This window comes from Falco peregrinus, chromosome 1, assembly GCF_023634155.1.
Source record: "Falco peregrinus isolate bFalPer1 chromosome 1, bFalPer1.pri, whole genome shotgun sequence".
In the NCBI taxonomy this organism is placed as follows: Eukaryota; Metazoa; Chordata; class Aves; order Falconiformes; family Falconidae; genus Falco; species Falco peregrinus.
In genome coordinates this window covers 36,269,454-36,296,775 of record NC_073721.1, presented here as the reverse complement: position 1 = coordinate 36,296,775, position 27,322 = coordinate 36,269,454, and the positions used below count along the sequence as shown (strand labels likewise).

Sequence of the window (27,322 nt, the reverse complement as noted above, 5' to 3'; positions counted from 1 at the left end):
CCTCACAAGTCACCTGCAGAGTCTGGCAAGGGACGTGGCACAGTTATTTCCTCATTCCCATTTCAAGGTTGCCTGTATACAGATGAGCAGAATTTGGGACAGGATTTCTCTTGTGGTTCTTAAAGTGCTGATTAGTTTAATTAACTTCTTCATGAAAGTAAAATAGGGAATAAATTTTAGCTGTATTCCTATGAGATGAGATTATTAATGGGTCTCACTAACTTAGATTTCTTCAAGCACCTCTTTCATATTGCCAGTATTTTTCTGATTTGATTACATAGAAGAGTTGGCAGCGTGATGACTACTAATTAGAACTGAACTCTCAACTTACTACCAATCCACCTTTTCTAGGTTTCATTTTAGCAGATCGATACAATAGATAATGTGTGTACAGCTGTGTTTACCTCTAATACTGACATCACTCTAGTTTGTACATGTCTCTCTTAAAATCTTATAGTCTGAAGAATTTATATGAAAAAAAAAAGAATATAAGGAAATCCAAAAGTTCAGCTCTAAAAGGAGGTTTTACTACAAATAAAGTTTTATAACTCTAGTGATCAGGAATGTCCTTGAGCTGAGAATTTTTGATGATATCATTAACAAGCAGTGGCATTACTTTTGTGCAGACACCAGCTATAAATTATGCTTTACATACAGTTGCTATATATTTCTTAGGGATTCAGGACCTCATTAGGAGGTTCCAGAGATACTCAGCACCAATGGACTTTAATAGGAGGTGAGGATGTTCAGCAGCCTGCACCACTATGACCACAAAACACAACTGTGCAGTGCATGCTGAAATAATCATGAGGTAAGTACCTGGTAATTTCTTTTTTCTAGCCAAAGTGCACATTACACATTAATTACAGTTAAGCCACCTAAGCATGGTTATCAAGTATTCTACAGAAACATATAATTTCTTTGCAGATTGCATTTGGCAAGAAAGCTCCATGCATATACTACTGTGTTATTCTCTGTTGCCACATATATGTGTACGATGCAAACCAACATGTAAACAAACCAAATAACCCTGAAAGAAAATGTAATATTTATTGCTGCCACAGACTCATCTTCTAAGAATGCCAAAGTAGTTTAAAGCATGGAAAAGAGTAGATTATGAAGGTCATATAGATACATTTCTTTGTCTGACATGTAGAATGCCTAAAGAAGCTAAGTCCAGTGCTCTGGCTTCTCATCAGTTGCTTCTGAATTTTACAACAAAATGGTAATGATAATGTCCAGGTGGCAAAAATTCTGTTTTAATAGGTGCATCGACTGCCCAAAACTCAAAAGCAGCATCCTAACAGATTAACAGTTCTCCATAATATTATCTTTGTAACATGCAATTTGTTCCCGATGATAATTAGGTATTTAGAGGCACACATAATTAGGGAGAAATGACTGGATGATTTTTCATTTGCTGAGAAATCTACTGTCAGGAAAGGAGATCCACTATGGGGACTAATGTGTTTCTGGTGCTGGAATTAGTGTCAGAAGGATATGAAAAATGTAGTTTAGACTGCCTAGATGGTTAAATAACGTTGTACCAATACAGACCTTCACATTTAATACGTGCATGATACTTTCTTCTCCAAATGGAACAATTCTATTCCTAACATCCATTTCATAAGTATGGGTAGCGATGGGAATATACAAGATTTAGTAAAAGATGAACTACATTTTATTTTTTTTTCCTGTTAAATAGATCTTTCCTAGTCTAATTTGGGATAACAGGTAAAACATTCAAAGGACCATTAGCTCTGGAAGGCATTTGTTTCTTCTTATTTTTGTGTACCTACTGCAGGGCTCTATTTCTGTTTGCCTTTGCTGCTGCATTGCCTGTCACTAAAAGGCATCTTTAACTGTATATCATTTTTCCTCTGGATTTTATTTACCATGTCATTCACCAGCTAGCTTCATATAAGTACACCTCAAGGTACTGGAAAAGAGCATTCTCCACATTCACTGCTAATATAATTCCATAGATTGAGTGGAGTGCTTTATGAGAGATGCTGCTATCGTCCAAAGACAAATCACGTGTATGACATATTCAGTCGGCTTTTACCCAGGGCTTAAAATCATACATCTACAGCACTAAAATGTTTAAGCTGGCCTTACTGCATCTTTTTTTCTGGGAAACTGATAGTTCTTTTTGTGCAGTGACAAAGATCTCCTCATTTCCTCATTAACAGGTGTGTGTGCATGTGCATGCATACATACCCCCACCCTTACATGTGCATCCAACAGCATCCACGCTCAGAAGAATCCATTGAAACATATGTAAGCACCAATACCAAGCATTCAAACATTCCAGCTGTTTGTACAAACGTATTTTTGTTCTTTCTCCTGTCCAGCCTATGCAGCAAATGTTGCAGGTGTTCTGCAGAAACATCTGACAATACTACATTATTGAAGGCTGTACCACAATGCACTCACCCAGGGGAACCGAATAATGGCTGCACAGCCAAATCTGGCAAACCATTACTTCTGAAAACTTGGCTTTCTAGTTTCAATTATTTCCTTTAAAACAACCTTTGAAGCATTTTTTTCCTGGCTTTTGCTATTTGTTTGTTTGTTTGTTTGTTTTAAAGGAAAAGGCTTTAAAAGTTTGCAAGCTTAAATGCAATGTTCTCCCAAAAGCCCCAGCAGTTGATAGTGGACATATCAGCTGCATCACACAACTCTTCAACTTTATGTTCAGGACCAAATATATGAATTGTCAACAGCAATCCTGTGGGTGAAAATTATCTTTTCTATGACCCTCCAGATGGGGAAAAATGATAAGGCTCCATGGCAGGTCTGGAGAGGTATGGTTGCAGAGCAAAGAGCCTGGAATGTCCCTGCTCCTTCCTCCCTCCTGCGCCAGCAGCTCAAATACTCCACAGTACATCCTGTGCTGCTACAGCTGCTCTGGCAGCAATGGGAACCTGAATCTTTAAAAATGTTTGAGTTCAGTTATTATTTTGGCCTGCTGCCATTTTTTCCTATGAAATGCAGCTAAAAAGAAAGAAAACTGTGATGTTCCACAGTTTATGATTCCACTAAACTGGACTGAATTCAGGGAACAAAATAATGGCACTTCTTTAGTTCATGGGTTTTTGCCTTGACCAAATTTTAAAGTCTGCTGTAAACAACAGAAGTGTTAGAAATTGCCTTTGAAACTAAGCATATTTTTCTGCAAAAAATCTTTCAGTACAATGTGCTAAGAAACTTAGCAGATAGCCCTAAGTTTGTGTGTTTCATGTACACTTATATACACAAGCACTTCACAAACAAGTTTATAAACACAATAAAAAGGGCACCCATGTGACAACAGATGCATTTAAACTTCTTAATTGCTTTAAATAGCTGCAGATACAGACAACCTTACATATAGTTACTAATGCCTTATACATAGCCTGACCGAGTCAGTAATAGTGTTAGGATATAAACTTCTGCTTAGTGTCCAAGTGTTCTGATCAGAATTTAACCATAAATAAGTATAAGCAGTCAGTTAACCCTGTTATTTACAATATTTGAAATAATTCCCACAGATAGTTCAGAACAGCAGAGTTCAGAGTATTAAGGTACTTCTGTCCATTTATTCTGAGCAGCTTTCTCAAAATGTGCCAATTGTACCATCACGTATCTCCAGTTTCTTCATTTCTACACAACTTCTATTTAAAAGACCATCATCAAAGTATTTCTGCCTTTTCTTCCCACTGTGGAACTTATCAGCCAAGTTTCATAAGACTTTATGTACAGTGAAGAAAACAAAGTGCTGCAGTACTTACATAATCAAGGTTCAATATTTAACAATGCATCCCAGTGATGCATCATTGGAAGACACTGAGGTAGGATTTGTATGGAGAGATGGTATAGCCCAATTGATCAGGTTGGAAAAACAGAGTTCCTTAAACAGGATCCCTTCTTCAGGGTTGAGAATTCTGAAGAGAGGGTTCCCAAGGGTGTTATGATTCATATGACTAAAAATCAGGAAATGTTATCAATTTTTTATCTATGCACACACATGGACATACATACACATATAAAAATACACACAATTGTCTCAACATTTTTAGAATAGTGCAGGTTATCTGTTTGTTGTCTTTTTTCTTTTTTAGCAAAATGCACAGAAAGAATGGCACTGTACTATGGAAATATTTTCTAAAGTATCTGCTTAAAAGCACATAAAACTTCATAACTTTTTTTTGATTAGTTGAGTTCACCCAAAAAAGAAATCCTTTACGTTATAAAACCGTACTTTCTGCCATGTTCGCAAAAAGTGCCTATGTGTATGTTTAAAAGAAAGCTAAATATGTGGAAAAGAGAGTTAACTTACTAATACCAAATCATACTGTAAGATTCTTGGCTTTCCATTAAAACAATAAAAATAACCACTTCCAGAAACAAAACATAGTAAATTACATTTTCCTGTATGTGTAGAGATGTTTACCTGCAGCAACATCTACCTCCTCAGCAAAGTAGTAATTTTCTTGTCATTTCTAAGTAACATGTCATAACTCGCTCAATCTCCTGAATGTTACTTCCCATAATCACACCTTGAAGTGTCCTAAAAGTCTGGGAGAAGTCTTTTCATGCTGAGGTATCAACACACCACTCTATATGCAGACAATGAATAATTACAGTTACTCATGAGAGAGTGCTATAAAATTGACTTAATTCTCCATCTCAGCTTCTGTTTTTGTTGTTCACAGGAAGGAAAAAGGATTAGCTTGAAAGATAGTTGTAAATGCAGGACAGTGTCAGAAGTTTCTTCCCAATTAAATATTTTTCAATATGAAGATCACATAAAATTTGGAGGAAAAAAAACCCCACACCACGAATACTTTTTTTTTGGCATTACTACACCCATGTGCAACACCTCAGTTACAGAAGCTGTCTACTGTAACAATTTGATCCCATGTTGGCATTTCAGCTTACAAATGGGGTATTTAACTTTACAGCCTGGTCTAACAATGCCTTCTCATTTAGTCAGCGAGAGATCCAGGAAATTGAACTGTAGCATATCTGTCTTTCTTTGTGGAGTCAGTGTATATAAGACTGGATGCTTTTTTTTTTTTTTTTTTTTTTTTTTTTTTCACTAATGGGAAATAAAATTGGTTTCAACTGTACCTAGAATGAAACAAACTAGAAGCAGACCTGCAACTTCAATCAAGTTCATTTCTTTCCATTTCAAGCTCACCAGTCTGGGACAAGAAAATAGTATTACAACATAGCCAGAGTATACAAGCAAGGCACATAACTATGAGGCAAAATCAGCCAGCTCTTTAATTCATGACTGGTCAGGTCATAAAATGAGCGTAATTCATAGACTTGCTTCCAAAACAAAGAAAATGCTAAAGTAAGATTCTAGGTGCAATAATGTAGTCTGCTTCTACTTGTTTGAACAGAGATCTATTCCTCTACATATATTGTTCGGCTTGAAATGCTGAAAATGTTTTGAACAGAAAAAAAACATTTCCTTTTCAAGCTCTGGCAGAAGAGCATTCCCATTAGAGAGTGGTAGATATGCGGCGTAAGTGGCATCCAAAAGCAAAGGAGATCAGAATGCACTTGATGAAGTGTTGCCAATGACGTACCCCACCCCACCTTTTTTAAGCTGCTTCATTTTCTAATATGTGATTACTTGAGAAATCAATATTTCATTCACTTCCTTATCCTTTGGAAAGTGCTTAGAACTACTGGTTTGAAGGCGGTGCTTTTACTCATTACTGACTTTTCAATCATATTGCAATCCAAAAGATATAAACAACTCCAAAGAAACCCTGCAACCAACAGTTAAGAGCTCAAAACTTAAATTATGCTCAGTTCAGTATTACAAATACGAAGCAGGTTAAGTCCTCAGACGTGGTTCTCCTCTTCACCTACAGATTATTACTACTACCATCTGATTATTATTTGGTGCTCTCTGTGACACCAATGTGGTATATTTTCCATTTCATCCTACTAGAAAAGTCATTACAAGGACTTCAATAACCCTTACTAACCTCCATATTTGCTGGCAATTTCTCTAGGAGCATGAAGGAATAAATGGAAACAGCTTCCTTCAAAGTAAGGGTCCAGACACATCGGTGAGCCCTGCTGGGAGAACTGCACCAGTCCTGCCAGTGCTCAGCTGAATAAACAGAAGTGGTGGCTGCCAGAGCAAGAAATGCAGCATTAACATTCAAGCATTCAATATATCAAAAGAAAAATAATTTGGGGAAGCAAAGTCTCTCAACTTGTGCTTTTCAAAAGGGAAAAGAAAACACATACAGTAGCTGTTGTGATTAAGTAGGGAAATTTTAAGATGAGAATGTAACAAGTACTTTTATCAAAAGCACCCAAAAATGCAACAGAAGCTAAAGGCGGCACACCAGGAACAGTGCAAAAATGGATGTAGTCAAAACATGGAAGAAACACCAAGAGGAACATATAGGCTGGCCAATTTGGGTGCTTATAGCAATTGTTTTGTGAATCTTCTTGGGACTTTTCTAAGAGCTTTTTATTCAAAACCCTAAACTGTTTTAATGGCACTGGTATCACTACAGGGATACGATTCCTCATGTGGAAAAGGTTCTGGAGATGTATCTACATATACAGGTGGCCATAGCAGCATATCTTACCTCTGAAAGAGAAAGGTAATAATTTATCTCAGTATATGGTATATTTGCACACTATCTCTGTCCTTATAAGCTGCACTGTGAGTGTAGATCTTCTGATTAGAATTAATCTTTTGAAACATATTTTTTTTTGTTAGATTATTAACAGCATGCAATGCCAAACTTTCAGTTATGCTATTTTTGTACTGTTGGTGAATGTGTAAATGAAAAACAAAATATCATTGCAATTATAATTATGTTCCAACCCTGACTCAACTATAGGAGATAGTGTTGAAGGGACATCAACTTCTACCAGAATACCTGAAATAGGCTAGAAAACAAAAAATACAAGTATACCCATAAAATATGTTTAAGAGATGAGCTTGGGAAACAATTTCATAATTATCAGGAGGCTAGATATCATTCATTCAGTGGAAGTATTGATTTGATGAGGGACCTGTCTTTTTCATTTGGATAGACTCACATTAACATACTTCAGGATTGAGAACTAGAATTTCGTAAAATATATTATTTTACTGGTAGCTGGGGATTTCTGTCCTTCACAGATTGTAAATTCACTCTGCAGCACTGTGGTTGTTTAGCTGTATCTATAGAAATGGATGCGGTCGTTTCATGTGCGGATATAAAAGCATAGAACACATGGACTATGATGACACAGAGCAGGGCACTTGCTGAGGTGAATTACTTTATGTTGATTGCAGTTTCTAAAGATTTGTTGCCTTTGTATCGGTTTCCAATTTGATGGCTACGTGGCAGCTACAGGCTTTGTGTAGCAATCAGATAGGTTTGCTGGCATTTCCATGTATTGCTCCAGATGAGGTCTGCTAGCATTGCCATGCTTAAACATTTTGGATAGGATCTAATGAGGGATTAGAGAACAGGGAACGGCTGTACAGCACCCCTTAAAGCTGTCGAGTGAGATTAGGCAGTGTAATTGCTCCGATATGAGGAAGAGTGTCGGGTCTTCCTCGAGCTTTGTGTAGTGCAACGTCAGGATGTCGTCTGCTGTTGGCTGGTGTAACGACTCTTTGATAGTTTGGCTATACTGTCTGAGTGGGACAGATTGTGACTGTGTCATGTTTGTTGCTTATTACATTGTTCACATTCTAGTCCCTGTAGGGATTTGTCTGGTTTGGGTTGTAAAATCCAGTATGTCCTGAATTTCTCATATGGACTGCCACAGCAGGGAAAACGTGCAAAGTGACCTCCTGTACGTGTAGAAAAATTACTTGTGCTGAAGTTGGCAAAACGGAATTCTGAACCTAATGCAAAAATTGAGCCTTAAATGCTTGACATGGTTTCTAATTGTTCATTTGACTATCTGGAATACTTTCATGTACCTGACATCAAATAACGCTCCCCCCCCCACCCCCCGCCCCAATAATTTATGACAAGAAGGTGCAGGAGAACCTTTTTAAAAATCTCTTTTCATACCACTGTTTTTGATCAATGGAGAAAAATCATAGAAAGCACCACTGAAGCATAATATCACGGAAACATCATTTGAATAAAGCCCTAGTTGCCTAATAACAACTAGTGGAAGTTTATTACAGAATTTCTTAGCACTATACTGATGGAATAGATTATCAGATTATAAAGCTATATGGGAGTGTTAACAAACAATATTTATCCCACAGGTAAGGCTTGCCTGTATGCTTCATAAATTCCCTTGTAAATGAATTTACACATCCTTGTAAGAAAAACGTACATCACAGATCTTAAATTGTCATGCACCACTTTTGCTGGGAACTAAGTCACACTTGCTTCCTAAGATAAATTCCTCTTCATTAAATGCAATTTTCATTGCACCTTGCTACAAAGTGCCATAACCCTGCTGGAGGAAATAACTGATCCCTGCTGGCTGACTGTACCAGACATGAATCATTGAATCCGCTGTGTATGGAAAGAGATGGGCATGTTTGTGGGAAGAAGGAATTAAAGTCCAGGGCCAAGAGCTCTGCAGGAAACCCTAAAAATAGCCAAACTCAGGAAGAAGCATGGAGTAAGCTTCCCGGTGTCAGTGTCAAGTCACTTCATAAAATTAAGATTTGGGAAGTAGAAAATCTGAATCAGCCAAAGCATTGATTTTCGTGTTACTCTACAGACCCCACATATTGCCCAAGTTCAGAATTACAATGTCACATATCAAGTGACATTTAGTCATGACAGTCTTTCAGCAAATCCTTTCAGCTATATCAAACATCAGTAATTAACGGCTTAAAGAGGATGGAAGTTGTGCATGGGAAAAGGGCACACTGAAGAAGAGACTGAAAGATAAGCTGGTGTGCTTGCAAAAATGCTGTTGAATGCTTGGTATCATTTTAGGAGGATTTCCTTGTAAAAAATGCAATTTCCCCCTCCAGTCCTCAGTATTCTGTGCTCCTGCTGTACCTGTCTTTGCATAGGCATAATATGGAGGACTAACACAAAGCAATCGGGTCTTGGAAACATGACCTTGACCAGCTTGGAGGAACTGGGATTATTTTGATATAGAGAAAGGTGATAGAGGGGAAACAAATATAAAAGGCTGCAGAGAAGAGGAAGGAAGGAAATAATCTTTTTTTCCATGCTCATTTTGGGCATGATAAAACTTAATGGGCTTAAACCATAGCAAAAGAAATTTAGGTTAACCATTAGGAAAAACTTTCTAACAGTTAGCACAGCCAAGCACGGTGAAAAAACATCCTAGGTAAGAAGCAGAAACTCCATTTTTATACACTTTCACGAACAGGTTAGACAAACATCTGCCAGGAATTGTTTACATGCAGCTGATACTGCCTTGAACAGGAGAGATGGGACTAAATGATCTCTAAAAGTCCTTTCCAGTCTTATTTTTTTATGATTCTGTAATCAACTTTGAAAGGAGTTTGGCATCACTCCTATTGAAAATAATGGGAGTTTGCAGAGTGTTCTGTAATGGCATTCCAGATTTCCTGCAGTACAAACCAAGGTGGAACTGTATGTATTTTAGTGGAGGCAAGTGGGACCTCGAGCTTCAGTTGCTGCAAGAAAGGTGGTAATTTATACCTAGCTGCATTTGTCACACTCAGTATCTTGCATTAACAAGCTCTTTACAAAGCAGAAGATTCTATTCTGAACCAAAGCTGATGGGTAGCTGATAATTTTTCTGAGCATATTCCTAAATCATCAGAAAACAGTAAATTAAAGGATATATTTTTAATTTCAATCTCACAGACCATTCAAAGATACATATAACTCTTCTCCTATGTCATCCTGATGCAGCTCAGGATGTGGCTCGCTGTGCTGCCAGCCATGGTTTGCTGTTTTCTAAAAACCGAAAGCGCCAACCCCTTATTTTCATCCTCTCCATATACAAATGCAAATAGAATTTATTCTAAGGATATTTCTTCAGTAGTTGGTATTTAGATTTTAATAATTACAACATCCAGAAACTGTAAAGAAAATTCCACCTGAAGTTCACATTTATACTTTGATAATTCTGCACTTTACGGCCAACGTTCCTTTGCTGTTTCCCCAGGAAAAGATGCAGACTCTTCTTGAATATAATGTTTTATGCTCTAATACTTTGTAGTGTAACTTGTTATGCTTTTTACATATTGATACATTTTCAGGTAACCAAAATATCTCTACAAAAACTTCATTGTTTACTCCAAGCTGCAATGTGCTATCTAACATTCTTTATCTATTTTCTCTCATGATGACTAATCAGTATTTCTCTATTGTGGACAAAGATTCCTGCATGAGTATATTTGACAGGAATCATTTATCTACAGAAAGAATAATGGATTAATCTGCACTTCCCTGGAAAAAACTCAAACAAAACCAACAAAGCATCTTATATATTGAGATACTGATCTAAAAATTCATCACCAAATACTGAAGAAGAGTTCTTAGCTCTATCCTTGACTCAAACTTTCCTGCTGAGGCAATGCAGGGATTTGGAAATTAATGAATGGTGTTATGCACTAAACCATGCTATGAATGACTGTCGATATTTTTTCTATTACACTCACAACAACGAATCTGAGAACATCTCACATGTTAATGCATTTGTTCCCACTGCATCCTCACAAAGTGGTATTCCCATTTTACAGAGAGCATGGAGCAACACCATCCATCCACAAACACATGGGGAGCTGGTAATAGACCAAAGGCTGAAGTTTGCTTTGGATACAAGTTCCAGTAGCTGCAACTCCCAGAAAGTCTTTTATTCCTTTTTGATATGATTAGCTGCAATCAGCCACCCCATAATCACTGAAACCTTTTCACTACAGAGCAAGTTCTGCTGAACCCACTGTTGTGTGAATTCGAACTAAAGAAGTGAGAGGCAGATACAGCTGCAAATATGTCTGAGGGGGAAAAGACAGCACAAGCCTGAAGCAGTTATGTACCTGGAAAAGTGCCCTGAATGATGCTACCAGGGACAAGTCTGAGGCCTTGAACTGCAGATATGGGCATCATGCTGGTATATTACTGTCAGAAGACAAGGATAAGGAAGGTTATGCTTTGATCACTGAAATCCAAGTTTACTGCCTTACAAGGCACTAGATGTTTTAACTTCCACTTACAGTCAGTTGCATTCAAAGCAAGCTGAGGACACCGAGTACTTCACAGAAGATACTCAAGACTGTGTATCATTGAATCCTGAATTACAAGTAATAAATATATACATAAAAATAGCAGGAATTAAGCACAGAAAGCATGTGAAGCATAGATACATTGTCATTCTAAACTTTCCGTGTTTGTGTCATGTTGAGTCACACTCAACCCTAAATATAGTTTGCCATTGTAATTTCCTTTGTAGTCTTTCATTTACACCCTAGCATGTTTTGAACACTTAAGACGACTTTATCTAAATGAAAGACTTAAAATGACAAGTGTGGCAAGTGTGGCCTTTTTCTGCTACTGCTCAGATTCATGCTTCATGCTTAGCAATTTGGAAAATTCACTTAATATTAACATTTTTCAGATGCAAGAATTTTAGAAAGATTAGGTTTATAAAAAAGGATTATGTTAATAGTGATTCACATACAGGTACTACTTTACAATGTCCTTTTTGTGGATGGATCAATTTGCCAGCCATTTTTCCATATCAACTAGCTCTCAGTCATTTTCAAGCTCATTTTTTCCAGTACAGAAATACATGCATTATGGTGTGTGACTTTCTTGACAGGTCCAATAATATTTACAGAAACTTAGCTTAATCTCATTTTATATTTTCCTTGTCTTCATTTTTTAGGTATTTAACTAATCCTTGGATATTTCTTTGAATTTTATTTTTCTTTTTAACAATCTTTTAAACAGACCTTTTTCATTTTATGGACCTGCTAATTCTGTATGCCTAGACTTACCCCTTTTCATCGTTTCCGCAGACCTTTATCTCTGCTGTATTTTGTCAGGAAGAGCATAAAAATCACCTTCCAACTTATTTATTATTATTTTTTTAACTGGGCAATTGCAGGTATCCTGCAGAAATTCTTGAGTAGCTCAGTCAGATATAGTTGACCATGGTGTGTGAGTTCTGACAGCCTTGCTAGGCTCAAACTCATTCCAAAAAGCAGTATTGGTGGTTTCTACACTGCTCCCCATTTCATGTTCCACAAAGACTTAAGTCTTGGATGCCCTGTTTAGGTGGTTGTATGTGTAGGCACAGTGCCATACCTGGATGCTAAAAGGATAGTGCAGAGAGATGCAGAACTCAGCCCTGGTCTTGTAGAGCCAGTGTTGACCTGCAGCTACTATATCCTTGCAGGAGATGAGCTGACAGGTAGGTGTCTCTCAGCTGTATTCTGTATACCTCTCACTTCCAGAATTATGAAGCACAGCTATCCAAGGCACACAAATAACAGAACTTGAATTGTCACAGTAAAGGAAGATGTGATAATAAACAACAACTCCAACAAGCACGAGCTAATTAACACCAACCCTGAGTTCTCAGCTATCTGTAGGTGCTTTGAGGTAATGGCTTTGCTGGATCCAAACTAGCTCCTTCAGGACACTTGTAGTGATTTCATAGTTAATGGACAGTTAAGCCACAACCAGAAAGGATGCGGGCAATAACTGAGTTTCCTGGTACAAACTCATTCTTATTACTAGAAAGAAAGTATCCCATTAAGATTTATTTCCTCAGTCTGCTATTGAATTTTAATAGCAGAAAATTTGGAACTTAAAACCTTCTGTCTTTTCCTTTGTACTTACAACAGTAATTGAATATATAGAGCACAGAGTAGTTCATCTCCCGTCCTTCATTTTAAAAGTGTTTTATACTTAATAATAATAATGACGGTGGCATTAATTTATTTGTGTCCCTAAGCTTTAAACCTGGCCTTCTACAATAATTGCATAATATTGACTGAAAGGGGTTAGATCGGACGATTCTAGAAATTGAGCAGCTCCAAAGTTTTAAGAGCTACTTTTAAGCAAGAACTGTCCCTATCATGCTTTTAAACTGCTAACAACAGAAAGCCCTGACCCCTTCTGTCAACATTTTCCTGAACCACAAATTGCTCATGCATTAGAAATTCACTTGACATGGCATAAAAAGGCTGTGAAGTAAATGCATCCCTGAAGCCGGGGTCTGCAAGCCAGTGTAATTTCAAAAAACACCATATAGGCTGAAAAGACAGCAGATGCAAGGACTGAATTTAACTATAGATGATAACTCAATTTATTTTCTCTGTAGTCTAGTAACTCAATAAGTCTTTAACGTTTTTGTAAATAAACAGATGGATGCCATCAAATGCCACAGAATGATAAGTCTGATTGGTCTCTGTATAATTTTGGATCGCTTTACCCCAAAAATAGATTCTAGAAGCATCTTACCCCAAGAATGTGATAAAATATGTGTGGGAAGGTAGATCATGGGCAATTGCATTGTCCCAGTGATGAATGAACCTTTCCATGATGGTATGAATCAGGACAGGTCCCAGTGTAAGGCTTTCTACTGGAAGATTTGAACAGATTTGACTTTTGTTGATCAAAAAAAGGTGCTTCCTTTCAAGGAATTCAAAGTTAGGGGAAGGAGAAATAGGCGATGGGACCCCTGCTGAAAAATTTAAATCATATAAAACTTTATCTTTGAAAGGTTTATAGCTCTAATTTAACTGCGAGCCATCTGCTCCACCTAGTACGTGTTGACTGAATATAAAACCAGACCACCAGTTGCAAATAGGAAGGACACTTATCATCCAATGCTTCACTTGCACAGGAATTTCTTCACTGCACCTAATTTTGCAACTCTAACTAGACAGCTGTTGGATCCTCAAAGTTCAACAGTATGAAATTAAAATAAAGTTCAGGAGGAACGTGGCTAAATAAGATGCTCTCTTCAGGCAAGGCTGTATGTTCAGGTGGACTGAATACAGCCAAGAGGGCTCTATTACTATCTTTCCATGTAAGAAACAGGGTCTTTGTGCCAATATCAAGAAAGCAGAACAAAATACTGCTTAATAGCATTGTCTGTACAGCAATATTTCCATTTGTGTAAAATAAATCATACTAATGAAAGACAGCGTTTTCCCTATTAAAAATGACAGTAAGTATCATATAACCTCTCAGCAAAACTCTCAAGTGAAAACTTCACGTGTTTGTTAGCTGCCTTTATAACTTTTTTGGATTATTTTGTTTTTTGTTTTTTCCCCCTCCTTTTTTCTTTCCTTTGTTGATATCTGTATAGTTCATGTCAAAATAAAAAAAGCACACTACAGTTTCTTTCAACTATGGAAAGCTTAGCCTTGCAAAGTGCCTAAGGGTCTGCCTGGGAGACAATCAATTCTGAAGACCTAACTTTAGAGAACATTTTCTTCTTCCTATTCATGAATTACTTTTCTTTACACATCCTATCAATTTTACTCTGACTTTCCAACCCTACTAATCCTGTGCCTTCCTCATCACAAAATAGGCATCACAAAATTCTACTAATCCTGTGCCTTCCTCATCACAAAAAATGAAAAGGGGGGAAAAAATTAAATCACACCCAGTTATATAAGTAAGTATAGGATTTTATAGCCTAAAAAAGGAAATAACACCAAGCTCTAAACTGTCACTTTATTTAGAGGAAGAGATTATGGTGAGGAGATTAGACCTTCAAGTGAAAAGGGGCCAAAATATAAAAGGGACAGCTATTGTCCCCAGCCTTCCACATGAAGCCCATTACAGGATGTTAAGACATTTTGATATTTGACATTTGACAAGGTACGGAGCACAAGGTCCTGGCTAGTATAAACCTTGCCCAGACCCTCCAAGGAACAAATCAGTGCGAGCAATCTGTCCCTTTCTACATCAACAGAAAAGCACATTGTGCAAGATTATTGCTGACTTGCAATATATTTATCAAGAAAGATTCTTGAGTCTTCCCTGACTTCCAGCAAATACATTATAACTGTGCTATATGGAAGCCAATGAGCTTCTAAAGGAAGGAAACTATGCACAGTTTCTAAATTCAGAAAGCCTACAAAAACAGACAAAAAGCATCAAGCAACAAAGGTGGCTGTGTTTTGGAGGCAAAGAAATGTAAGAGTGAAATAAGAACAGTCAAAAGTCAAGCTGAGTTAGACCTTGCAAAGGTTTATTAAAATAAGCATCTAAGGATTTTCACTGTATAAATAAATGAGACACACACAAAACAAAACAAAACCCCCAAAAATAAAAAAAAGAAGAGCTGTTATGTAGAAAGAATGAGGTGGAGATCATGTATTTTCTAGATGTTGTCCCAAGAGTGAATTCTTTGATGCTTTTCAAGGAGGGAGATAATGTTTATCAAAAAAGGTACCATCAACATGGATAATGGAATGAGGATATAGAGATAGAAACAACAGTTTTATTCATTGACATTAGAGTAATCAGAAGACTAGTTCTGTAAGAACACAAGAAAACAAAGGCTGGTAACAGGGAAATTTAATAATCTGCCGTTAAATGCAGCAGCATACAAACTGAGAACAGTAAGTGCTGTTTACTTCACGATAAAAAATTTCTAGATTCAAGATAAAAATTATTTCATACTTTACAGATCTATTAATCAGACTCAGCTATAAGATACTTAGCAGGAAATAATAATTAAAGGCAGGTAAATACAGAATGGGTGATACTTAGCAGGAAATAATAAATAAAGGCAGGTAAATACAGAATGGGTCAACATCCATCAACATTTCATCAAAGATCATGGCAGACAAATTTGATAGTTTTCTATAATAACTTTGTTATATATATTCTTATTTCTGTAATAATTTTCTGGATAAGAACATGCAGAAGATTTTCTAGATACCTGAAATCTTATACTTTGGGAAATTATCAACAGACAAGAAAGGTGAGAGATGACTGCAGGAGTTATGGAGAGCAGACAATTGCATAAAAGAGAGAAAATGAAGACTAGTTCTGAAGAGGAAGAAGGCTGCTGAAGTTATAGAATGGCAACAGGAATCAATCTTTTGAGCAGTCATTTTAATATTTTCATTAAAGAGCTGGGTGTAGGAGTATGCTGCTAAAATTCAATCATGACAAACATGGGTACGTAGCATCGATACAGAGAAGGAGTCGAATATAATACAGAAAGAGAGGCATGACATCAAGAACTTGAGGAACCTAAATGTACTGAGCTTCAGCTGTGTAAATTCAAAGCCGTTTATTTTAGGATCATGCAGAAACTTATACACTAAAAGTTCACTGTTTGAGGAAGAGAATAAGGGCAGGGATGTAAGATGTTGGCCATGAAAAGACCGAGTTGGAAGGAGAGAGAATTGTTTAAAAAAGGTAAAAGTTAAAAGGGATACAGCAAGGAAATGTTAGTGCCATTGGGCAACACCAGATGGGACTTCACATGGGTCTCCGAGTACAACCTGGCCATGCGAGGTAAAAAACTACTGAACTGAAACTGGGACAGAGCTTACAAAGGTGTTCAGAAGACTGAAGAACATATTTAAAGCAGACCTCATTTGCCTTAGCCTGGCAAAATGAAGGTGGGAAAGAGATACAACAGCTGTGGTAAAAAACATGTGGGTGATGGAGGTCACGACGAAAATAGGATAACCCTTGAGCACTTCAGCTGATGGTCAGCAGGCATGTATGGCTGAAGGACGAAATTTCTTTCCAGGGTAGAGCCTTCGATTTGAAAGTTTGGGTTCTAGTGTGTCTGTTCACAGCCAGAAGCTTAGGACTGTGAGTATCCATCATTGCCTCTCTGTTCCCCATGATGAGTGGGGAGAGGAAATCTCCAAACTGGCACCTAGATGTAACATGAAAATTTCTCAGCCAGCCTCCTCGAACAGGAGGAAATGTACACGACAACTTACATTTCACAGTGTTCAGAGCTTTTACAGCCTTGTCAGACATGCTTTCAATTCCCTTTTTGCAATTAAAGCTACAAAAAAAACCCCAAAAGAAAATAAAAAGGCCATTTCTAATACTCTGGAGGAACAGTGACAGTTTTGGTTTGAACAATGAATAACTAGTTGTCAAAGAATTTTTCATGGTGTTTAACAGTTTTTATTAATAGGACTCATTTTATTGAGTCCCTCTAGGGCAGGAAATCCAGTGATAAAGTTGTAAAACAACCATCTATCTCTACCTCCTGTTCTCCTCTTCCTTTTTTCCTGGGTTTGGGCTACAGGACGAGTGGTGGTGGCTACTGGGTCTTATTATCTACTTTGTTTTTGCTATTGCCATAAATATTTTTTAAGTCATCATCAGCACCATCTGCCACTTACCACTGTGTTCTTTTTTCACAGTGTCAATACTATAAACACAGTCTGCTCCCTCATTTGATGCAGTGCAGAAGAATGGAATAAAGCAGAAAATAGACACTCCAAAAATAGGTCTTACTATTTAAAAGAAAGAAACTTCTTCAGTAAAAACAGCTTCAGAACAGATGATTTCAATTTCTAGCAAGTCTTGAAGAGGTATTCTGCTAAGCATCTCCAGTTAACTAAAAAGAACTCCAGATTTTACTTCTGTTGAGACCATGGCACTTGACAAATCAGTCTCTCAGCATCAATAAGTTGAAGTTACTGCTGATATATTAATTGTGAGTTTAGTTTTAGTTATAATCATTAAACTCTTACAAAGACCATTTTGATTTTTTCACACAATTTTAACTTTTTCTATTTTTTAAGCATTTAACTGGCAGCATATTGTTGATTATTATGGAGTATCCCTCAGTGCAATTTCCAAAATTACATTTCTATACAAAATGCTCTAGTCATGCCCTAGGTTAAAGGGAAGGACTGAAGTCAGTCCTCACACAGTCTAAACAGTAAAAGTAGCTTTCAAAAAATTCTGTTGTTCACTGAGTCTTTTAAGATAATCTGCCTTATCTGCAGAGCTTCTGGTGAAATCAATCCAGCCACGCACCTCTGCAAGCTGAGCTGCGTGAATTGTCACTGAGTTCCATCATGGAAGCGTCATTCACATAATGCAGATGTGTAATATTTTCTGGAGACGGCTTTTTTCTAGGAATGTGAATTATATGCCACTGTAAACTCTACTGTGTTTTCAGCCCAGATTAAATGCTGGACTCGCCCTTGTATTTTAACACGTTCTAGACATCCACACTGTTTTGCTGTAATACGTAGTTTGGCTTATTTCCAGTTGTAAATTGGCACTTCAGAGAAGATGAATAGAATTTAGATTTTTTTTTTCAATATTTCATAGGAGAAATCTTGTTATTTGTGATAGGGGAGAGTATCCCTTTTAGGGGTATTGCAGAGTTGGTTTTGCTCAGCGTTTCCATAATGTTTTCCCTGTTTACATGTCACTCTATTCTAGCTAAATAGCATTGTTATATTATAAATATAAAATCTACTTCTTCAGTGCATCAACAAAAACTTAGGTCAATAAAACTGCAAATAATGAAAATAAGCCAACAGTCTGTCTCCAAAATTAAAAAAAGAGAAGACACTCAGTCTAGAGAGGTGGACTGGTACAGAGCAAAGAACAGGATGATGCAGAGCAATATGTTTAATTAAATACACATGTAGGATGCCCAGATACTACTTTCATGGGTTGGATGGTAAAAAACAGAATGCAGAACTATGTTCTGTTTTATCTAGGGTTACATCCTTCACAGATTTTTTTTTTTCTTTTGCTGTATCACTTTTAAGTTTCTTGTTTAGATGTTTATGAGTCTAAATAATCTACCAGTTATGAATATCCTCCTTGTTTTCCAGTTTGAACAGAGACCACACAAAGGACAAAAAAATTAATGATCTGGTTTAGCCCTCTGCTCTTAACAGAAGCAAGCCTCAAGCCATTCCTCCCCCTGCCTTCCTCAATATAAGAAAAAGTCTACAAAGAAGTGAAATAGTGTACTGGAATATGTATGTCTGAGAAGACAAGGGGTTAAAGTGGTGCTTAGCAAAGGAGCCTCCAAAGTTCACCCTTGACTCGTCAGCCTGGCTACTGCTGTGACATGGGATCTTTCCAGTAGGCACATGGATGCCCTTGCTAATGCAGGATCAGATTCAGGTGTTTCCCACTATTTCCCTTTGAGTACACAAGAAATGCTAGAACCCTCAACAGGCAGGCACAGGCCCTTAATAATACGTACTCCATGCATCATGCTGTACAATTCAATTGATGTTATTACCTTTTCCACCATTCTGTCCTGTATATTCACTGTTTTTGTATTCTGTAAATGCCCTCCAACGTGAAAAAGGCCATAAGAGATATTTCTTATTTACAGTATATTTTCATCAACGTCTTTATTCTCTACAAGAAAATCTTTCCTCATCCTTGCAGCCCAACTGACTTTATATTAGGTTATTTTTAATGTATAAAGGGACTGAGCAAGGAATGTCTTTGTAGCAGGTAGAAATTCTTGGGACTTATTTGCCCCTGGTGTATGTCTGCAAGCGTTTCACTGCATATTCAGATAGGTACCTATATGAACCCAATTTGTGTAGGAAAAACGCTAACTGTGGTTTTGTTTCCAAAAGTCAGAACAATCGAGCAATATCATTAACTATAATGTCTCTTATTATATGTATTACCTTTTTTTTTTTGTATTTTAATCAGAGAAAATCAGAAAAAAAAAAAAAAAAAAGCCAAGAAAGCCTTGTGACTGAAAATCCCCATCCAGAGCTAATTGTCTTGTAGAACACTTAATGAGTCGTTATTCATTATGATGGTGAGTATAGGGAAGGCAGATGGCATGGTAATTTTATTGATTCTGTGATCCTACTATAGCTCGCTGATTAAGTAGGATTGAATGCCACAGTTAGTGTGGCCAGAATTACATGAAATTCTGTTTTGATTCAAGGATACCAGAGAGTAACTTTCAGATAGCACTGCTGGTGAGGCCCACCAACCATGATCTTTTGCTATCTTCACTTATTATTTATAGCAACAAAATTTTGTATGTAGTCTTCTAGAATGTACATTTCACAGCTTCCACTGCAAAATCATTTCCACTGAAGTTGTTCTATTGATCAACTACTTTGTATTTAAGTTTTAATTTTAATTTCCAAGTGTTATTTTTAACTAGTAAGTTAGATTCACCTCACCTAGTCATAGACATACAGATGTTAAATATCCTCTGAGGTTTAACAGAGAGACAATCATATATGTTCACCTTTAGAGACCATTCAGCTCACCTACTTAGTAGGAAAGCACCTTTGCTGGGTGCTCTACCATTTCTACCTGCTTGGTAGGTAGGCAAAATTTGCTGTGGGAAAGTAACATAATTTGTAAATAATTCAGAAATTACATTCCTTGATTCAGAATAATTTTGAGATGCTTTAATATTGCCATTTCTCTTTGTACTTTAAAGCATTTAGTGGCCTTATCCAAGAACAACGCAAACATCATAGAGTTTTATAAACTTATTGTGCAAATATCTTGATACCTCAAAGCATGGGGTTTAGTTGGCTTCAGTAGTAATGATGACATGATCACCATTCTTTTAACAGAATTTATCATGCTACTAAGCTATTCTTTCTGTATTGCCCAATATATCACCAGAGCTGTGTGAAGACCTTGAAGGAGTTATTCTTGGTCTTTCCTCTACTGGTAATTCATTGGCACCTTTTTCTGCATGAAGTAATTTATATATTATCCTCTTGTTCCTTTTTGTTCTGTTCTTTTTTCTTTTTTGGTTTTTTTTTTTTTTTCTAGCTTGTTTTGTTCAATACCCTTTGATATATACAATGTAGTTCTTTCTAGAGATCTGGTTGCAGCTGCTTTCATTATTAGATCCCTTTGATATTAAGAAGAGTTTAAGCTATTTAAAGCATGGAGTGAGACACTACAGCAATATAGATGTTCTCTAGCTTCCAGTGTGTCATAAAATCTGCAAGGCATATATGTATATAATATATGTGCATATATATGCACACACATACATATAATATAATATTGTATATTATAATCTGTCCACAAGTGCTTGAACAAGTGATTCTTCTGGTATGTACATACCTTGATGCATGCATATATATATATACAAACAAATTGTACAGACAATTGCTGGTTTTATGAACCTTCGAATTTTGAGGTGATTACTTAAGTCCAATGCAGTCAATGAGACAACTGAAGAATGAGGAAACTATATGTTCTACCTGTCAATCCAAAGTTGACAAATTTTGGTTTTATTACTCCTAAACTTCCTTCATGTTTTTCATTGATAATTCTAATTTATAATTCAGTTCTAATTTCTTCCTTAATCCAAGAAAAAATTTCATTTCAAAACAGTTGTTACTCTAGAGAAGTGTAGTTGAACTGTGCTACATCTAACCTAAGATGGTAACATTTATTGCTGTTTACATTTTATATAATATATATGTATTTATGATGTTTCTTATTTGCAATAATTTCATTTTTGTATTTCATCTGAAGCTACATGACCAATCTGTATAAAACCGCATATTAATATTAAGCGGTTGACTTGTGCCAGCCTAGCTGTTATATATATACTTATAGCATTAATACTTAAAACTAAACAATTCTGTTGAAAGTCTGTAAAATTCTGAGTACTTTCTGTAGGAAGTGGAGAGCAATCAGATCTCCACTGGGACATATGGTCTCTCCTAGAGAAGTTTTTGCCTTGCATAGCCTTTGGCCAAAGCCCACCATCTGTAGTTTCAACTTTTCTTCCAGCTGCTGATAAAGGTGAAGTATAGAACATATGCTGCAGAAAGAGTAACCTTTACATTAGGGTTTGGGGTTTTTTGGTGGTTTTGTTTTGGTTTGGTTTTTAATATTCAGAGACATTTTCCAACAAAATATTTGTTAATGTAAACCTTGGATACAAGTAAAACTCAATTTTGATCAAATTCAGATCTTAAAAAAATAGGTATACAACTAACAACTCCAGTGGAGCATGGACTAGCTATTTGTCAAAAGAATTAGCTTTCTCAATTTTGGAAAAAATGTAATGCAGAATGATACAGACATCTTCTTCTTATATTTCAGGCATACGCATATATGAAATGGAACCTACAGTCTCTTGTTGCCAACTGAGAATCGGTATCATTGATGTATCATTTAAACAAATATGTTTGACGTGCTGTCAGTTTTACCCCAGAATGATCCCAATGAGCTTGAAAATGGTTATATGCAAGCAACAGAGGAGCCTAAAATTACTTGGCAAGACATAATTAGTGAACACACTACTTCTATCCACCTAAATATAATTTTTTCAAGCTAGCTTAGATTATGAGGGAAACCAACTGCATAGCAAACACGTCTGCCACACAAAGCTTCCACATCATTTCATATAACTTGGTGCAGTTCACAGCGCCTGCTCCCAGAAAGCCTAGGAAAGAAGCTACAGGTAGCGCTGCAGGACAGGACCGAAGCGAATGAGCAGAGCTACAGGTACACCAGCAAACTTCTTTAATAGCTTCTGCCTAGTCAGTGCATGGTTACATACAGTGAAAGAAGTTAATGAGTATCAGAATTCATTACACACAAGAACAAATGATTATAGCAATATAATCTAATTGATTGAATCAACATGGTTGCACACCCCAAGCATTTTTATTTGCTTTTGACCCTGAATGAAGTGAAAGTTGTGGAACTAAAAATTTTAGATATTTTCACATGCTAAATGACTGACAAAGAGCATAATAAACAATGGAGGCATAGCATTTGAAATATATGCCTGCAAAGCTGATGGAAGGCAAAGTAATGAGAAGACTGCGCAGAACAGGAGGACACGACACTGGTCAAAAGGAGGTGTATTCTTTCATGGCTTGAGGAACATTTAAAATGACACATCTGCTGTGTTCTCAAATCCAGCTCCTGTTTCAAAAAGCCTATTCCCTCCACTTTTTACCAAGAGCAAAGAACTGCAAATACTTTAAAATAAAATGTATATAGTAAATAGAAGCTGACTATGAAGTAACCAGATAAATACAATTTTACTGATGAGACACACTTCATAGGTAAATTTGAAAACCACAGATAAAAACATTTTAAGCTCCAATTTCAACAATTACTTTTAATTTTCTTTCATAATGTTTTTCTTTGCAAGACTATAAACACCTTAGTTTCTCTTTCATTTCCTTAAAACATGAACAGGGAATATGCTTAACATCCTTCTTCCCTCATTGCCCTCTTCAGAGCACTTACATTTATGTACTTCTTCCAGGAAATGTGTTCGACAAAGCATCAGTAACACTTATTTTCATAGCATTTCCAGAAATGATATTACAACCATAAACAGCGTTTTAAGAACTAAATCCTCATCTCAGAACTTGGGGGAAGGGGAGGGAAAAAAACCCTTCCCCCCCCCCCCCCCCCCCCCCAAATAAATATCAGATGGTCATGAGGCCAAAAGAAGAACACTCAGCTGAGTTTATTTCCAACATAAGTCAACTGAGCTTGCCCTCATCATCATTACTCAATACTTTTTAATCTCTTAAATGGATTTTTGAAGGTTAAAAGGATATCTTTTTGGCTCCCAATGATAAAAATTTGCCTTAAAACTTATCTTCTGGTTTATAGCAGCATTTTGGGCACATACTATGCAGCTTACTATTGATTACAAAGGTGTTCACTTTGGCAAAAGCTGCAGTGAATTCTGAAACAGTAAGCCAGTCACCTGTGCAGCATGACGTTAGTCTAAACTTTGTCGTCATGACAATTTTGTATCATATTATTGTTGGCAGTTATTTAGAGGGTTTTAAAAGTGTATATAGGCACTTCTTGTACGGGAAGGATTTTATAAGAATAGCTGTAATGGTTTTGTACGATGATCTAGCATGAGATCAGACAGATCAGTTAAGGTAGATTACCACAAGAAGTGCTTCCAGATAATGCAAATGCTGCTTTAAAATAAGCTGGGGTCATTTCCAAAGTGAACACCTTCCTCATGAAGCATTCATTCACTCAATCCTAGGTTTCACCTGACAGGCACTCGGGGAAATGCTAATATTTTAATTGAATCCTGATCAGCACATCATTGGGATGCATGACACAGAGGAACTTAACTAGAAGTTAGTGCACACAACATCAGCCTCGACTGAGAATGCTCTGTGCTATTCCCTATATAGCCTCATTTATAGGAACCTGAACTGAAACCGTAGAAGAGGCTGCGTATGATATTTTTTTGGGGGGGGGATGTTTGTTTTTGGGTTTTTTTTGCCCTGAAAGACAATGTCAAAGCGTATCAGTATGCACACGCGTTGTTTCAGGAAGCCCTAATGAGATATGCCATTGTACACCAGTTTGATTACTGGGCTTTTTATTTGGGATACCACATCAAATTCTAAACAAAAATTCCTCCTTAAACATTGGCCCTAAACTTAACACCAGCTTGACTGAGTAGCCCTTGTACTCATCTGCTGTGCCGTTATTTTGGATATGTGTGTGTGCATTTGTCCGAGCAGACTGGATTGAATGAAGACAAACGTGACACTCATCAGCACGAGCCTTACCTGACTGACCAGGGGGGGGGATTCCTGACGATCCTCTGGGCAGACATAAAAATACTGTGAGGACTGCGGCTCTGTTTCCCGAACATGGCTCAATGGCAATCGGTTTAGGAGCACCCTGAAAAAATGAGATACCTATGTAACATCTGAGATTTCCAGTTCAGTTTTACTCGTACATCTTTAATTTATTTTAAGGTTCACTGTAACAGTAGGAAGATACTTTTCCCAGTTAGTTCTTCACATTTAAAGAGATCGTCCTACCGATGTTAATTGACTTTAACATGGACTTTAACAGCCTACACTGCAAACCTAACCAAACAGAAAAATTAAATGATCATAAAGACAACAAAATTATACTTAATTTTATAGCTCACTAAATGTACTGATATCAAGTTCTCAAAATTTAGAAAATAGCAAAACCTTCTGATATACACATTGGTGTCTCAAAGTACCAGAATTTTTACTATTCTGATAACAAGTGAAAGTATTGTGCCTCAACAGCATCCAGTCAGTACCTAGACAAAACCTAATGCCAAAACCATAAAATGAGAGCAAATCTATATTATATATAGATATATAAAGATAGCCAATCCCTCTTGAGTTTCCCAGCCCAGTAAGTCTGCCTTCTCTGTACCTGTCCTGGTAAGCAAATGATTTCTTTAAGGCAGAACTCTCCTGAATTTTTTTGCATATGCAGAAAACAGCTGCAGTGTTACTGTATTTGAATAAACTTGGAAACCCTTTGAAAATGTTGCCTGTGTGGTTATAATCTTACTTTGTCTTATATAAAGCTATTATAATAGTGGTTTTGCTGGCAGTAGGTATGTGCTGTAACCAAGTATATCACTCTTATTAGCTATACAGATCGTTTAATTTGCTTAGTTAACTTTCAACTGAATGGTTGCTGCCATATTGTTCTGAAGTTACCAAGACTGAGGATACTAGGAGCTGGATAAAAGCAAAGCAGTCTACAAAGCCATAGAGTAAGAAGTTTCTAATATGATAGTTTACAATGTTTGCATATTTTCATGCTTCCATGTTTTGTGTTCACTAAGAGATAGGCATTTCATTTTTGAGAGCTCAAAAGTTTAGTCAAGCAGTAGACATTTCTAAAAACATTAGGTCAAAATCAGCAGAAGCATTTGTGGGTTTTTTTGTTTGTAAATTTTTAGAATGTCTGTCATGTTCCAAGGCAAAATATGAGTTTGATGTTTTGATTCAAAATTCAAAGCCATAAAACTTTCCATTTATATGCAAAATGCAATGTATATATAAATGTCAACTGATTCAAGTATACTAAGAAAAATGATAGTATAGCCAAGTTGAATACACTGCAAAGTACTAGATATAAAGAAAACAAAGGCGCTTCCATCATGTAAAGTAATTATCATTTTCTATTTTCCTACCTCCAAGTAACCAACATTTATTACTGCTCAGTGAAGATAAGAAAACAGAGAATACAGCAATAAATTGAACAATAGATAAATATACTTATTTTTTTACTTCATGGTCATATTTGAAAGACATTTCTATAGATTCGTTTGAGGCGATAGCATTAAAATAACTTGGGTGAGTAATGTCATCTAATTTAAAATTGCCATGACATAATGAATGACAACTTACATTCACTACAACCTTACCAAACAATGAAACAGAAAAGTAAAACCCCAAAAGCTTCAGCTAAAAATGTTATTTTTTTAAAAAAACATAAGAAATATTTTCTAAACTGAGTGCATTGGATTTGTAGCACTGACTGATCATTTTTGGTAAGGTATTGGCTCACTGTAGTCCAAAGGAACAGATGAAGGGAACAGATTCTGAACTTGTGTAAGCTGGTGTGTATCTGTTCCTTTCCATGGATCTATTGTCAGCAAAACATTTAGACAGGCATTGCTGGATAATATGATTCTATACTAAGAGCAATGCAGAAAAGGGAAAAACTAGAATAAATATTAGCAGTGTTGATTGCGCATGCACAAAAATAGTACCAGTGGATTTTTCGAAAATAAAGGTGTGGGAAAAATTTCTTAATAAGGCTTCTTTGACTTCGATATATTGTAGAGCAATGTAAAAAACATGCAAAAATAATGGTAATTCCTCTGGTCATAACATTTAATATAGAACAGGGTTTTGATGGGATCATTCAAATCAGCAGATAGTCTGTGCCCTGGGCCACTTAAATCTAATCAGACAAGTGCAGGTGTAGAATAATGCAACACAGCACTGACAGCAATCTGGTGTATACCTCTCTGCTTGCTTCTCCCACTATTACGTGCTTTCATTCACTCCTACCTGTTGCACTCTCAGCTGTCCAAATCCAAAGCTTCCCACCTGCCACACACCCATATCACACCTCCTCTTGGACCTAAAGATGTGCCCCTTCATTCCAGCACTTCTACCTATATCTCTTTCCCCCACTACCCAGACAGGGACGCAGCTCCATGCCAGTTAAGACCCCCTGCTTCCCACTTCACCCTGCACTGGCCTTGTTCCTGCACCTTCAGTGCAAAATAGACTTTCCAGCTCTAGGAGAGTTTCTGCAGCAGCAGCTGGGAACCGATTGCACCAGGTGCTCCTCCTGTGCATGGACAGAGTGCCATAAACTGGGCAGGGGGTTAGTCAGTGACTCCTGTGTGCTCACTAGCAGGATCAATAGATTCTACCTTTGCATACGGTGTCATGGACCATCTTCCACTATATATCAGAAGAGCAGCACCTGAATCTTCATACAGCATAAATTAAAATAGTAGGTACTACTAATGTAAGCAATAGAGTAAGTCATCTTTCCTCATTTGTCACAACAGCAAATCAAATGACGCGATTCCTTTCTATGTGAAAGCAGACAAAATGAAATCATCTTTCAAAAATGTAATT

At 36.8% G+C, this 27,322-nt stretch overlaps 1 protein-coding gene across 2 annotated transcripts in view; it reads right to left on the bottom strand.

Annotated features, from left to right (window-relative positions):
- ATRNL1 (attractin like 1) overlaps positions 1-27,322 on the bottom strand; it is a 524,489-nt gene that overhangs the window by 29,723 nt on the left and 467,444 nt on the right. For both annotated transcript variants that reach the window (XM_055791879.1, XM_055791872.1), the window contains one exon: positions 24,452-24,566. In XM_055791879.1, the coding sequence (XP_055647854.1) occupies positions 24,452-24,566 (115 nt within the window). The remainder of the gene's footprint in view (positions 1-24,451; positions 24,567-27,322) is intronic.